General features: G+C 40.9%; 1 protein-coding gene across 1 annotated transcript in view; it reads left to right on the top strand.

Annotated features, from left to right (window-relative positions):
- The window catches only part of LOC115137141 (myeloid leukemia factor 1-like), a 30,907-nt gene extending 14,397 nt beyond the window's left edge, over window positions 1-16,510 (top strand). Inside the window, 6 exon segments of the mRNA XM_029673241.2 lie at window positions 6,947-6,991; window positions 8,107-8,193; window positions 8,376-8,516; window positions 9,748-9,907; window positions 10,497-10,638; window positions 10,851-16,510. Of these exon segments, the coding sequence (XP_029529101.2) occupies window positions 6,947-6,991; window positions 8,107-8,193; window positions 8,376-8,516; window positions 9,748-9,907; window positions 10,497-10,638; window positions 10,851-10,935 (660 nt within the window). The 3' untranslated portion in view covers window positions 10,936-16,510.
- Window positions 16,511-16,823: the final 313 nt, after the last annotated feature.

Raw genomic sequence — 16,823 nt, 5'->3', positions numbered from 1 at the left:
AACTTATTTTAAAAAAAACATTATTCCACTTTCACATTATGGGTTATTGTGTGTAGGGCAGTGACAAAAGAAATCTCTATTTTATCCACAGCTATTTTCTGTCCTCCTCTGGGTTCATTGACTTCAATACAAAACCTAGGAGGCTCATGGTTCTCACCCCCTTCCATAGACTTAGTAATTATGATGACTTTCGGAGGTTGTTCTCCAACCTATCAGAGCTCTTGTAGTATGAACTGACATGTTGTCCATCCAATCAAAGGATCAGAGAACGAATCTAGTCATGAAAGCATAAGCTACAGCTAGCTAGCACTGCAGTGCATAAAGTGTGGTGAGCAGTTGACTCAAAGAGTGAGAAAGACAATAGTTGAACAGTTTTGTACAAATGAACTTCTTAAAAAATGAAGAGAAGCAGCAGAGAGAGCGTGCTAGCTATATTTCATTGTACTTTTTTCTTCTTAGTTTACCTTTCACTTACTTAGCCTACTCAACAGCCTAACTCAAACAAAAACAGAGAGGAATGCAATTTATGTTCCCTAGCTGGCTAAGGCTATTCAACACTGCAACTCTTCCAAGTCAAGGTAAGCGTTCGGTTTTATTGATGTATTTCCAACGGGGCCCGCCATTGTAACTGCTAAATTGTAACTTGCTGTACACTACTGCCTGATTGTACATATGTATTGGATTTGGGGTTTACTAATGTGTTAGTTCTAGTTTGTTGACCATAACATTAATATGGTGACAACGAAGTAGGCTTTGTGGTGTTTAGCGGTTATAGTATGATGGTTTGGCTTGGAGAGGTTTTTGCACCTTGTCACAGACAGCTGTTGTGTTGCGCACTGAAGTCCACAAGCGAAGGGAAAAGGTGAGAGGAGGAGAGCGTGTAGATGCGAGAACATTATAGAACTAGCAAAGTGATGATGCTGTTATGAAAGTGAACTGTGTGTGCGGTTAATCAGAGGTGTATTCATTTGGCCGATTCTGTTGCAAAATGTTTCTCAGGCGGAAAAAAACAGGGAGGGAACTACCTAAATTTGTCTAATATAAACTCCTGTTTTAGTTGCATAACGGTTCAATCAATCAATTGTATTTATAAAGCCCTCTTTACATCAGCAGTTTTTACAAAGTGCTTCTACAGAAACTGAGCCTTAACCCCCAGAGAGCAAGCAATGCAGATGTAGAAGCACATGATGGCTAGGAAGAACTCCCTAGAAAGGCTGGAATCTAGGAAGAAGCCAGGCTCTGAGGGGTGGCCAGTCCTCTTCTAGCTGTGCCAGGTGAAGATTATAAGAGTACATGGTCATTAAGGCCAGATCGTTCTTCAAGATGTTCAAACATTCATAGATGACCAGCCGGGTCAAATAATAATCACAGTGGTTATAGAGAGTGCAACTGTTTGGACTAATGATTACACACCCCAAATCAGCATGATGGAGGCAAAAGTATGTACGGCGGTATTGAATGTGTCTGTCAACTTGATGTTATAAACTTTTTTTAGGCTAGGTTGTAGCTAGGTTTAGGCTAGGTTGTAGCAACCTCATGATGGGCGTAGGGCAAATTCGAGTATCATGTAGTAGGCTACTAGCCTAAACCTATCGACGTTACATTGAGTTGGGTGAATGGAATATGAATGACAGTCATCCATTATGCTGTAATAGAAATAAGGCCATGCTCGTAAAGAAAGAATTGTCCTCCCTAATCTTAAATGGCACTCGGGTTGCAAAGCTACCCATAGTTTACCAAAGTTACCGGAATCTTCAGTAATTTTGTCTATGGCAATCATAACTTGAATACTTTATATGAATATATTATTTTTTATGTTTTATATCTGTGCCATATTGTCCATGAGTTTCTAGTAGATAGACCATATGGTTCAAGAGAAAATGGCCTAATTAATGAAAAGAGCATCTCATCAACAATGAGATGCATTATTTTCAATTAACTCTGCAACTCTTCCAATAATGACTTTTTCACATTGAAAACAAAATTAATGCATGCTGACATAGTAAAATAAAAGAAACTGTGTAAAACAAATACAAAGGATATTTTGCTGAAACCCTCATGAAACACCAATGGTATTCACTAAGTTGATGGTTCATATTAAGGATAATGTTAACAGCTTTGTGATTCCCTTTTTTATTTGAAAATCATCTTGTTTAATTATTTTCATGTTTTACATGTGATAAGACCAGAGAGAGGGCCAGAGATAATTACAGACACCTGTTAAAATCTGAAGTACCCAAAAGGGCCACAAGATGTCTTGTGATATATTACATAAAATCCTTGAAAGATACCAAAAGTCTGGTAGTTTACTGGTTTACCTTTGCAACCTCAAACGGCACCGACCGCCACTGCTCAAAATCTCAAGCCCTTTTTGAGGATTGGCCACTACTAGTCTAATTGTCATATTCATTAGGATATGAAACTGTTTTAAAACGTTTTGCAACAGATTCCAAAAATGAGTCCAAGTTGTCTCTCCCTTTTTCAGTCCCTTTTCTTCTGTTTTGTTTCTAATGAACATGACCCAGATCGGTCTAACGGGCCTTTGCTCCAATTTCCCCCTGAAGACACCTTCTCTCTCCCAGTATGAAGGTCTCATGATGACCGGGCAGCTGCCCTGCTCTAGAAGACCTGAGGTGCTAAACTTAGTCCCTGTGTCCCTAGCTAATCCTGCACCCCTCCCCGTGTGCCCAGTATATTTATCCCTGGTAATTACTTTCAACGGATGCCAGCCTCAGCGCTGTCTCGCTGCTCGCGATCCTGTTCCTTAATATTATTTCTCTACTCTTGCTCTCTCTCTCTCTCCTCACAGAGGCAAGCACTCCAAGTGGCCTCTCGTTGAGTGTGCTTCTCCAATGGCACGCTATTCCATAAAGTAGTGCACTACATAGGTCATAAGCACTAGATTAGGATAGGGTGCTATTTGGGACGCAAGCCACTGTTTTAGAGAGCTTTAAAGAGCGCTACTGTAGCTAGCTAGCGCACAGTCGAAGCTGTCATTAGTAAGATAGTGTGTGTGTGTGCCTGTGGTGCACTGTGCACAGCGGTGGCTAGTTCTGTAGCAGTGGGCTGTTGTAGGGATCTTTGAAAAGCTACTGGTAGATGCAGGGCCGGATTAGGAAATCATAGGGCTTTGCTTTGTTTTTCTTTTTTTTTCTTCTATTGATTCTACAGACAGACAGATTAGTCTTTTTTCAGCAGTAGGCATTTGCTTTCTAAACTGTACGTTTTTCCCCCGGTTGTATTTTAAAATCTGCAAAAGGCAAAGCGACAGCATGGAAATATAATCCATAAATGGCAATTCCCATTCAAATACGACTGGCATCCATTGCTAGTGTACCGATGAGTTTAACAGTCAAATTGCCAGGGTAAGAGGTTACAAAACCTTTTTATGGATGACTATAGTCACAACATAACAAGCTGTATATTTGGCGCGCATGCTGCCCAAACTGCAGTCTTCCCGACTGTTGGCATACCTGTAACTGCCAAAATAAAGGAAATACTTGAGTAAATGAGGGATACAAAGTATATGTTATAGTGCGGGGTGCATTTTCTTGGCACATTTTAGGTCCACTTACAGAATCTATGCCAAGGCGCATTGGATTTTTTTTGGCAGCTCGTTTTCGCCCGACACCCTTTTAAGACACTTTATGTTGGTGTTTCCTTTATTTTGGCAGATACCTGTATGCGCTTGTGATAAAACTTAATCCATAGTTATTTTTTTATAAGCTTGATCCTCTGTGGCTAAATTATGCTCTCTGGCGTGAGAGTGGGCTCCTGTGGTTTGGTACAAATTATTATAATTTATTTTCTAAATGTAATTTATTTTTACCCTTGGTCCTCTGACTCACATAAAAGATCAGTCACATTTATTTAATATGCCATTTATTTTTATTAATCATTAACCAAATCAAGGCAGGAACCCCCAGTTACCTATGTGGGCCCCCTACCTCTACTCCCCCCATCTGATGATGAGCAGGCTGTCTACATTCATTGAGAGCGGGCTCCGAAGTCCTCCTGTGGTTGGCAGCTGCAGTAAAAACAATATATATACAGAATCAGTCAAAAGTTTGGACACAGCTATTCATTCAAGGGTTTTTATTTATTTTCCAATTTTCTGCATTGTAGAATAATAGTGAAGACATCAAACTATAAAATAACACATATGGAATCATGTAGTAACCAAAAAAGTGTTAAACAAAGAGATTTGAAGAGATTCTTCAAAGTAACCACCCTTTGCCTTTGACAGCTTTGCACACTCTTGGCATTTTCTCAACCAGCTTCACCTGAAATGCTTTTCCAACAGTCTTGAAGGAGTTCCCACATATGCCGAGCACTTGTTGGCTACTTTTCCAGGTCGGGTGATTGGTGAGGCCAGGTCATCTGATGCAGCACTCCATCACTCTCCTTCTTGGTCAAATAGCCCTTACACAGCCTGGAGATGTGTTGGGTCATTGTTCTGTTGATTGGCCAATAAGACTGGCCAATAAGAAGAAAAGGTTAAGATGGGCAAAAGAACACACACTGGACAGAGGAACTCTGCCTAAAAGGCCAGCATCCTGGAGTCGCCTCTTCACTGTTGACGTTGAGACTGGTGTTTTGCGGGTACTATTTAATTAAGCTGCCAGTTGAGGACTTGTGAGACGTCTGTTTCTCAAACAAGACACTCTATTGTTCTTGTCATCTTGCTCAGTTGTGCACCGGGGCCTCCCACTCCTCTTTCTATTCTGGTTAGAGCCAGCGTTGTACGAGATCTTCAGTTTCTTGGCAATTTCTCACATGGAATAGCCTTCATTTCTCAGAACAAGAATAGACTGAGTTTCAGGAGAAAGTTATTTGTTTCTGGCCATTTTGAGCCTGTAATCGAACCCACAAATGCTGATGCTCCAGATCGTCAACTAGTCTAAAGAAGGCCAGTTGTATTGCTTCTTTAATCAGAACAACAATTTTCAGCTGTGCTAACATAATTGCAAAAGGGTTTTCTAATGACAAATTAGCCTTTTTAAATGATAAACTTGGATTCGCTAACACAACGTGCCATTTGAACACAGGAGTGATGGTTGCTGATATTGGGCCTCTGTACGCCTTTGTAGGTATTCTATTAGAAATCAGCCGTTTCCAGCTACAATAGTCATTTACAACATTAACAATGTCTACACTGTATTTCTGTTATTTTAATGGACAAAAAATGTGCTTTTCTTTCAAAAACAAGGACATTTCCAAGTGACCCCAAGCTTTTGACCGGTAGTGTATATAATATTTTTTTGAAAAAACATTTTCTTCTTGGGCCCCCATGGGCCTAGGCCCAGGGGCGTCAGCCCCGGTAATACCCTGCCTTAATCCGGCCCTGGGTGGATATGGTTGTGGGTTCTGTGTTTTGTGTAGTTACATTTGCGCTTCCATCTGCTTGACAAGTGTGCTCTGGCACCCACTGCAGAAGGCTTATCAACTATGACAGATATTTTGGCTCCCCTACTGATCTCAAGTATCACGCATGCTTTAGAGAATCCGCCCCCTGTATCAGATACATGTGTACACGAGCACACACACATACATACACACACACACAGACATCAGCACATGCACGGATGCATTCACGCACGCAAACAAACACACTCACGGCATCGTTGAAGGAAAGCTACTGTTTCTCTTGGCGGTTTGCTGAGCATTCGATCCCCCCATCCTGTGAATATGTTCCGTCTTCCCTCTCAAAGGCTGTTTGGGACATCACATTTCCTTCCTTTCCATCATACTCAACTACTTGCTTACTTAATATCACCTTTCATAAAATACATTGAATTCAGTTTGTTTCATTTGAGTTTACTTTATTTATGTGTTTTGATTATAAAAGGAAATGGCCACATTGTCACTAAAGTTAGACCTGCTCTCTGTATCATTAATCTGCTGACCAGTTTACATTTTTTGGGGGTGGCATCTTTAGCCTCCCCAGTGGTCACTAACAGTTCCTAGAACCCATGCCTTCCCAGCTCGCTTATCCCTCCCATCCCTGAGAGCTGAAATAAAAGCCCTGGCATCAGTGTGACTCATAGCTTCCCTTTGAACAGCGAGAGGGGGGAATAGTGTAAGATGCGATGCCATGACAGGCTGGGAGGGGGAAAAAGAGACCATGAGCTCAAATAATCGAGCAGTAGCACAACCATCCCCAAAATAATGTGTTAAAGCCCCTCCGAGTCCATGACATTTTGCACTCTCAACCTCTGCGGCCTTCTAAAAATATGCCCGCCACAGGAGTGTAACGGGCATTTATTTGTTCATAGATGCCATTCAGAGATATAATTGCCTGTCGTGCTACATACACGCCTGTCAGGGGCAGCGAGGAGCGTTTTACATCACCGTGACCTTTGGAAAAGAGCTGAGCGAGCAGCCGAGATAGACCCAGACTCTTCTCCCCCCGCCCGCCCATTGGGTCCTTGCAGGGTTTCTCAGAACGAGGATCTGTTTTCGGTGTTAAACCCCCTGTAATCCGTGGAAACAGGTCCCAATTACACGGAGTGCAGAGCTCTCTCAACACTCTCCAGGCTGAGATCCAGCCTTTAGCCCAACCTCTCTCCCTCTCTCTGGTGTCTGTGTCCACATACGGTGCCCCTTGCCTGGGTTGGGGTGTTTGGGATGCCTGCCCAGGCATCCAGGGGTTATAAACACCCTGGGGTAGAGAGTCGGGAGCAGCGGCTAGGACTGAAAGAGTCTTTCTCCTAATTTGTACATTCAGCAGGTTCAAGGCCCTGTGGGAAGGGTACAGGTTCAGATTCAAAGTGTAATATAACGAGAGACGAAAGCTAAAGAGACTATAGACTACATACTGAGAACAAACTGAATACATTTGTAGGGACGGACACTATTTTGAGCCTGCCTGCCTCGGTGATGCGTTGTGCTTTCTCGGGCTTCTTTGTGTGCTTGTGTGTTCATTCTGTATTGTACCGCTTTTCAGGGGATGAGCCAGTCGCTTTCACCTTTCGGCAGTATTGATAGCACGGTTAGTACGGCAGACTGCTCAAATGCTATGATGCAGCACGATTCCTTGTTTCATTCCCAAACTAACCATTGGCACGTACTAACCCCCCTCACTTACACTATGTCTTTATAGATACACACACAGCCAGTTTGAAACTTGAAATTTACCATAATATCTGTTTGATTGTGAATCTGAACAAAAGGCCACATTCACAGTGCCATGTCAAATTGGTTAGATGTGAGAGTATGCATGTGTTCACCCCATATCAAGTGAATGTGTAGGCTTACTAAGCTACGTGTGTATGTTTGCATGCGATCAGTATCAGTGGCCTGGTTGTTTTACGAGCTGGTTGACCCCTCCCCTCGAGTGTTGGGTCGAATATTACCCCAGCCAACTGGCACCCACAGCAGACCAGATCAACTCTGCTGGCTGGTACCCATAGTGGCTCAGCCTAGCACTCTAGCTCACTCTGACCGTCCTAGGAGACCTGTGGTTAGTTACTGGAACTTCCACTCCACTACAAGAGAGACTAGGATCATGTGGTTGGGTCGAGTCTTGTAAAACAGTCAAAGAGCTCTATTTAGACATGGACTTGCACGGGATGTTGATTTAAAGCCCTATTGACCCTGGTAAAAAGTTCTGCACTATAAAGGGGATAGGGTGCCCTTAAGGACGCAACCTAAAGCTATGTTAAGTATCAGTGTGGTTTTTGCTGTTGTGACGTTTTTTTCCACATCACAAAGGTTGCAAATGCCCAACTAATGCATGTTACTTAAACATATGTGTCCACTGAAGTGACAACATGTCAATGGGGTGTGAGTTTGAGTTTCGTTTATCTCTGAAAAATTGATTTTTTAAAGATTTCCAATACAGTTAGCCTACATTTCTCCATGGATTTCAACAATCTAGATTATGATATGATTGATATGCTAGTGCAGCATGGGGTGAATCCTTACTTTAGCTTAAGTCAAGCTTTCACCCAGTCATGCCTTGATGTCAATGGGAAAATAAGTGAAAATTCAACTTATGATGGCACAGTGTGAATGGAGGTTTCGTATAGTATATTGTCTGTTGTAATGGTGGTATGGACCATAAAGTTAGTTCTGAATGGCCCATTGTTCTCGTTCTCTCTGCAGGACATGGAGTCGAGGAACCCTTTCAGTATGTTGGACAGCATGATGTTTGGCGTGAGGAACAGGATGGGGAACATGCACAGAAACTTTGTGAGTCACGTTGTCTCTTCTAATACCCCACACAGCGCATACAAATAGAATTACTAGAAGGGGCATAGTATTAATTAATTAATTATATTTCTATGACAAGACTTTGTTCCTCATTGTTTTAACATGTGTGTTCTGCATGGCTTTATACTCACCTCAATCTGTGTGTGTGTGTTGTTTTCCAGGAGAACCTGTCCACAGACCTGAACGCCAACCCCACCGCCCACTCATTCAGCTCCTCCTCAGTGATGACCTACTCCAAGGTTGGAGACGAACCCCCCAAAGTGTTCCAGGCCTCCTCCCAGACACGGCGTGCTCCCGGCGGGGTACGTACACAAGTATGGCCAGAGATAATGCTGAGAGGCTGGGGGAGGTCTCTCCAAGCTGATACTGCACTGAACACTAAGGGAGAGGCCGTTTATGAGAACTGCAAGAGCTTATATGAAGAGTTTTATTCCAAAACACTATACACTGTATCCATTTTCAGAAAGGTTGGTAAATTAGCTTATATTGTTTAAAAGAAAGTATTTTTTCACTATCTAACCATGGCAATGAGGTTGTTCAATAACAGACATGTATTTGTTTAAAACCTAGCACTTGATGGTTTCATTTCAGATCATTTATTTTGCAAATGGCTAAATATCTCTCAGTGAAATAAGTAGTACTGCTAGGCTTTACACAGTCAAATGTAACAAATGTTGTTTTCTTTATAAAGAACTATACACCTTTGAAATTTGACATTCATATTTTTACAAACAATTAAATATAGTAGTATGAGATCTTTATGTAAAACATTTACATTTTAGTCATTTAACAGATGCTGTCATCCAGAGCAGTGAAGTGCATTCATCTTAAGATAGTTCGGTGAGACAACAACATATCACAGTCAAATATACAGGATATGAACATTCCATTCCAGCTGAGTGTACAAAACCATTAAGAACCTCTTCCTAATATGTAATACTGTTGCGCATGAAAAACCCAGCAGCGTTGCAGTTCTTGACACACTCAAACTGGTGCGCCTGGCACCTACTGCCATACCCTATTCAAAGGCACTTAAATCTTTCGTCTTGCCCATTCACCCTCTGAATGGCACACACAGACAATCCATGTCTCAATTGTCTCAAGGCTTGAGTCATTCTTGAAAGTCATTCTTCTTGTCTCCTCCCCTTCATCTACAATGATTGAAGTGGATTTAACACGTGACATCAATAAGGGATCATAGCTTTCACCTGGTCAGTCTATGTCATGGAAAGTGCAGGTGTCATAATGTGATTGAGATTTTTTTCATATATCTAAAATCTATTAAAACATCTGTATAATATTGTACACACACATTGTACGCACACATAAGCAATAATTTCTGATGCGTTTTGGAAATAAAACTGTTCATATAAAGTTAGGCGTTTTGGTTTCAGTTCCTTTTTAAGGATTTACACAAAAATAACATCTGGCCAACTGTCTGACACAGCAAGAACTTCTGATGCTTGCTTTCTCAGTCCTAATTGGCCGTTGCCTCTTTGGTAACTCATTCTGATTGGCTGTCCCCTTGTCTAGATTAAGGAGACTCGGCAGTCCCTGAAGGACTCAGAGAGTGGCCTGGAGAAGATGTCCATTGGACACCATATCCAGGACCGGGGACACGTGCTGGAGAAAAAACACAACAAGAAGACAGGGGAACGGGAGCTCAACCAGGACTTCCAGAATCTGGATGAATGTAAGTCAGTTGTAGTGTAAGGGAGCCAGCATCCCCCCCAACAAAAACAAAGGGTAACACTTTACTTTAACCCTGCAGATAATATGCATTATGATGTGGTTATAATGAATTGTAAGATGTTGTAAGAATGTTATGTCTTATTATCATCTCATAATGATCCTTACTTGAGTTGAAAATAAAGAGACATAACATATTATAAGCATTATAATAAAACATTACAAAGGAGGATAAATGCTTATCAAGTAATAACACATTATTATACTTGCTGTCTTTAAGTAAAGTGTTACCAAAAATGTATTAAGTGTTTTTTTCTGATGCTTTGATCATTCTTTTAAGGCATGTAGGCTATAATCCGTGTTCGATGAATAGTCATAAACAAAGACATAGTAAATTATATCAGAGGACTCTCCTCTCCCAGCTCTGTTTGGGGTTTGAAGTCTGAGACATTCCATAGACCACAGTTATGTTCCTATCTCAGAAAAAATAAGGTATTCAGATTCCAAGAAACTGCTCCTCGCCAGGCTCATCAGAGTGATACATAAACGGTTCCTAACCCCTAATCCCTGACCTCTGCTCTTTACCCTCATAGCCGAGGCACAGTCCTTTGACAAAGAGTGGCAGCAAGAGGTGTCTAAATTCCGACCATTTGTCCCCATGTCCCGTCTGGAGGCTCCCAAGCCCAGGGCAGTGCACCGGGCAGCCCTCACCACCGGCCCCGACCAGGGACGGAGGTCAGTCATCATGTGTCACAGGTCATATAATGACAGTTCCGCTCAAGGAGGAGTGGCCGTAAGCCCAAACAAACCATTTCTGGATTCTACATCACTTTGAATTTAGGTTATGATTGGAATGTCAAGTATTATACTATGGTTGATCAACAGTTTATTTTAATTTAGGTTGATCGATGAATGATTTATGTCTGCTTTGTCATTTTCCCCCTCAGGGACAAACGAAACCCAAAACCTGAAGGAAGGAAAATACACATTGACGATCTCAACGTCAAAGGCTCAGGCATGACGAAGCAGTAGAAATGTCTAGCGAATAAAGCTATGTCAGGCAACAAATCTTTGATGCTTTTACCTTTCTCCAAGACAAGCTTGGTTTCCAGGTATTTTGTCTCACAGAAAATCAGAATGACCCAGTTGTTGATATGCTTTTTACCCATTAATTTTCACACTACCAAGTAAAGAACACTTGTTAATGAAGTCAGGAACTTATTCTGTCAGAGTAGATCCACACAAGCTTCTTCCAAAAAGCTCAGGACTCCTGTGGAAGTAGCATTAAGACAGGGACACCATAAGCTACTAGCAAGTGATATATGATTTCAGAATCATGATATGAGAGCAGACATAATTGGTCACAATTAGATAATACCCTATATTGGTCTATCATTGGGCATCAGATCAATGTCAATGTCATCTCAGAAAAACTATCCTGCTTTTGGAAATGTCATATTCACATTGTATAGATTGCATCAAAAGGAAACATACGTATATATTTATGCAGTTTGAAGTCCATAAGTGCACTTAGATGTCAAAATTGTGTACTTTTTTGTGTAATGGCCACCTGCTGTAATCTTTGTAAAAATTATAATACCCTTTTTATATTGTTATTTGATGATGGTTTCTTGTTTTTCACCATGCTATTAATTTATCCCATAAAACACAGAATTTATGGTTGGGAGGAAAGGTTCATGTCCGGTTAATTCTGAAATATTCTCATGATGGGATTCTTATCGATTGACCTCATAAGATCCTCAATTTGAAAATAAATATTTAATATCAAAAGTGAATGGTAGCATAGAGTATTCTTCAACTGAGTGTGTATTTTGAAGTTTCCAAAATGTCCTTTCATTTGAAGGTACCAAAATGTATTTTACTCGTCATCAAGCATTGTGTTAATCACTGTTCAGAGTGTCTGATACTGTACGGGGGAGCTGCTGGCTGTGCCTGTGGCAAATACATCTAGCAGGGTATTTTTGGAACAGACCTGTCAGTGACTCAGAGATGTCTGAGCGGTCGCACACAGCTGTTATGAAAACAGCGCTCTCTCGTGTCACGTGCCCCATGTGCTCCAGATTTAGTTGAACTTGTATTTATGTATGTCTCGTCGCATTTATATCAAGTGTCAAAATATACAGTTGAAGTTGGAAGTTTGCATACACCTTAGTCAAATACATTTAAACTCAGTTTTTCACAACCACTGACATATAATCCTAGTAAATATTCCCTGTATTAGGTCAGTTAGGATCACCACTTTATTTTTAGAATGTGAAATGTCAGAATAATAGTAGAGAGAATGATTTATTTCAGCTTTTATTTCTTTCATCACATTCCCAGTGGGTAAGAAGTTTACATTCACTCAATTAGTATTTGGTAGCATTGCCTTTAGCTTCTTATGGGCAGGTGGGATGGTAGCGTCCCACCTGGCCAACATCCGGTGAAATTGCAGTTCGCGAAATTCAAACTACAGAATTATAAATATTTAACTTTCATAAAATCACAAGTGTAATACATCAAAATAAAGCTTAACTTCTTGTTAATCCAGCCGCTGTGTCAGATTTCAAAAAGGTTTTACGGCGAAAGCACACCATGTGATTATCTGAGGACAGCGCCCCGCATACAAAACCATGAAAAACATATTTCAACCAGGCAGGTGCTACACGAAAGTCAGATATAGCGATATAATAAATGCCCTACCTGATGATCTTCTTCTGTTGGCACTCCAAAAGGTCCCAGTTACATCATAAATGGTCCTTCTGTTTGATAATATCCTTCTTTATATCCATAAAAACTCAGTTTAGCTGGCGTGTTTCAGTCAATAATCCACCCAATTTCCCTCCATCAAAATGCATACAAAATGAATCCAAAACGTTACTAATAAACTTTTCCAAACAAGTCAAACAACGTTTATAATCAAACCTTAGGTACCCTATTACGTAAATTAACGATAAAATTTAAGACAGAATCGTTATTGTCATTACCAGAGAAAAATACCAAAGAACGCGCTCTCATTCACGAGCCTGGAAACACTACAGCCAAAATGGGAGCCACCTAGAAAAAACAATTCTCCAAAAAACACTTTATTTTAACAGTTTTAGAAACTTTAGTGTTTCCTATCCAAATCTACCAATTATATGCATATCCTAGCTTCTGGGCCTGAGTAACAGGCAGTTTATTTTGGGCACGCTTTTTATCCGGATGTGAAAATACTGCCCCCTACCCAAGTGAGGTTAAATTGTTTAACTTGGGTCAAATGTTTCGGGTAGCCTTCCATAAGCTTCCCACAATAAGTTGGGTGAATTTTGGCTCATTCCTCATGACAGAGCTGGTGTAACTGAGTCAGGTTTGTTGGCCTCCTTGCTCGCACACGCTTTTTCAGTTCTGCCCACACATTTTCTATAGGATTGCGGTCAGAGCTTTGTGATGGCCACTCCAATACCTTGACTTTGTTGTCCTTAAGCCATTTTGACACACGAATGCTTGGTATCATTGTCCATTTGGAAGACCCAATTGCAACCAAGCTTTAACTTCCTGACTGATGTCTTGAGATGTTGCTTCAATATAGCCACATAATTTTCCTTCCTCATGATACCATCTATTTTGTGAAGTGCACCGGTCCATCCTGCAGCAAAGCACCCCCACAACATGATGCTGCCACCCTTGTGCTTCACGGCTGGGACAGTGTTCTACGACTTGCAAGCATTTTTCCTCCAAACATAACGATGGTCATTATGGCCAAACAGTTATATTTTTGTTTCATCAGACCAGAGGACATTTCTCCAAAAAGTACAATCTTTGTCCCCATGTGCAGTTGCCAACCGTAGTCTGGATTCTTTTATGGCGGTTTTGGAGCAGTGGCTTCTTCCTTGCTTAATAAGGCATTTGGAAATTGCTCCCAAGGATGAACCAGACTTGTGGAGATCTACAATTTATTTTCTTAGGTCTTGGCTGATTTCTTTTGATTTTCCGATGTCAAGCAAAGAGGCACTTGGTTTGAAGGTAGGCCTTGAAATACATCCACAGGTACACCTCCAATTGACTCAACTGTTGTCAATTAGCCTATCAGAAGCTTCTAAAGACATTACATACTTTTCTGGAATTTTCCAAGCTGTTTAAAGGCACAGTCAACTTACATATGTAAACTCATGACCCACTGGAATTGTGATACAGTGATTTATATGTGAAATAATCTGTCTGTAAACAATTGTTGGAAAAATTACTTGTGTCATGCACAAAGTAGATGTCCTAACTGACTTGCCAAAGCTATAGTTAGTCAACAATACATTTGTGCAGTGGTTGAAAAACAAATTTTTAATGACTCCAACCTAAGTGTATGTTAACTTCCGACTTCAACTGTATTAAGGAATCACCTATAATGTTAAATCAACAAATGCTCATACAGTGGGGCAAAAAAGTATTTAGTCAGCCACCAATTGTGCAAGTTCTCCCACTTAAAAAGATGAGGCCTGTAATTTTCATCATAGGTACACTTCAACTATGACAGACAAAATGAGGGAAAAAATCCAGAAAATCACATTGTAGGATTTTTAATTAATTTATTTGCAAATTTATGGTGGAAAATAAGTATTTGGTCAATAAAATTTTATCTCAATACTTTGTTATATACCCTTTGTTGGCAATGACAGAGGTCAAACGTTTTCTGTAAGTCTTCACAAGGTTTTCACACACTGTTGCTGGTATTTTGGCCCATTCCTCCATGCAGATCTCTAGAGCAGTGACGTTTTGGGGCTGTTGCTGGGCAACACAGACTTTCAACTCCCTCCAAAGATTTTCTATGGGGTTGAGATCTGGAGACTGGCTAGGCCACTCCAGGACCTTGAAATGCTTCTTACGAAGCCACTCCTTCGTTGCCCAGGCGGTGTGTTTGGGATCATTGTCATGCTGAAAGACCCAGCCACGTTTCATCTTCAATGCCCTTGCTAATGGAAGGAGGTTTTCACTCAAAATCTCACGATACATGGCTCCATTCATTCTTTCCTTTACACGGATCAGTCGTCCTGGTCCCTTTGCAGGAAAAACAGCCCCAAAGCATGATGTTTCCACCCCCATGCTTCACAATAGGTACGGTGTTCTTTGGATGCAACTCAGCATTCTTTGTCCTCCAAACACGACGAGTTGAGTTTTTACCAAAAAGTTATATTTTGGTTTCATCTGACCATATGACATTCTCCCAATCTTCTTCGGGATCATCCAAATGCTCTCTAGCAAACTTCAGACGGGCCTTGACATGTACTGGCTTAAGCAGGGGGACACGTCTGGCACTGCAGGATTTGAGTCCCTGGCGGCGTAGTGTGTTACTGATGATAGGCTTTGTTACTTTGGTCCCAGCTCTCTGCAGGTCATTCACTAGGTCCCCCCGTGTGGTTCTGGGATTTTTGCTCACCGTTCTTGTGATAATTTTGACCCCACGGGGTGAGATCTTGCGTGGAGCCCCAGATCGAGGGAGATTATCAGTGGTCTTGTATGTCTTCCATTTCCTAATAATTGCTCCCACAGTTGATTTCTTCAAACCAAGCTGCTTACCTATTGCAGATTCAGTCTTCCCAGCCTGGTGCAAGTCTAAAATTTTGTTTCTGACAGCTCTTTGGTCTTGGCCATAGTGGAGTTTGGAGTGTGACTGTTTGAGGTTGTGGACAGGTGTCTTTTATACTGATAACAAGTTCAAACAGGTGCCATTAATACAGGTAACGAGTGGAGGACAGAGGAGCCTCTTAAAGAAGTTACAGGTCTGTGAGAGCCAGAAATCTTGCTTGTTTGTAGGTGACCAAATACTTATTTTCCACCATAATTTGCAAATAAATTCATTAAAAATCCTACAATGTGATTTCCTGGATTTTTTTTCTTCTCATTTTGTCTCATAGTTGAATAACACATATGGAATCATGCACTAACCAAAAAAGTGTTAAACAAATCAAAATATATTTTATATTTGAGATTCTTCAAAGTAGCCACCCTTTGCCTTGATGACAACTTTGCACACGCTTGGCATTCTCTCAACCAGCTTCATGGGGAAGTCACCTGGAATGCATTTCAATTAACAGGTGTGCCTTGTTAAAAGTTCATTTGAGGAATTTCTTTCCTTAACATGTTTGAGCCAATCAGTTGTGTTGTGACAAGGTAGGGGTGGTATACAGAAGATAGCCCTATTTGTTAATACACTGTGATGGAAAATGTTATACTGGTGCTTTTCTATTTTATACATATCTGAGTTTTATGTTTGCTTTTCTAATAACTGTTTCTGTGTTCATGCAAGTGACTGATTGAATGAACCCTCACTGTCAGTATTTGCAGTTCGCCCAGACCCTTGTTTCGATATCTGTTTCAAGGTCTCAGCTTAGAGAAGAAATGTTGTGAGGTATGGTCTGTCACAATCATGACCTAGTATTGGTCAGTCACATGAATGAAGCAAACTTTAATGATGAATTAATTATAAGCTAAAACATGCAAATATGACTTGTCTGCAGTATATAAGAGAACTAACAAGACTGCCCCGTTAGAGCTTCTGACAGATGTTCACTATGGTGCATTAAGTTTGTTGGAACCTCTCCAGCTTGCTGAAAATAAACAATGATTCATTTAAGATTGACTTTGAGTGTCCCTGTGTAAGAATTTCCACAACAATTTGGCATCAACGAACAGGATGATTGATTCTGCCTGCGGCACTTTCCAGTGGGGTCTGCGAGGAAAACCGGTGGCGCATTTTATGAAGCGTGAGAGAAATTCCTGTCTGACCAAAAGACAACGAAGACCAGACACTTACTGTGAGCTGCTCAGGAGGTAATACATACTGTAATTTGCAAACAATTGAGGGATGGCAACTGATTTCAGTAAGTCAATTTAAATGAATCTGCATAAAGAAATATATATTGATAAAAAATCGAATCAAGGCGAGT

Source organism: Oncorhynchus nerka, linkage group LG11 (assembly GCF_034236695.1).
Source record: "Oncorhynchus nerka isolate Pitt River linkage group LG11, Oner_Uvic_2.0, whole genome shotgun sequence".
NCBI lineage: Eukaryota > Metazoa > Chordata > Actinopteri > Salmoniformes > Salmonidae > Oncorhynchus > Oncorhynchus nerka.
The sequence above is the reverse complement of the archived record's forward strand: the minus strand, read 5'-3'. Positions and strand labels throughout refer to the sequence as shown.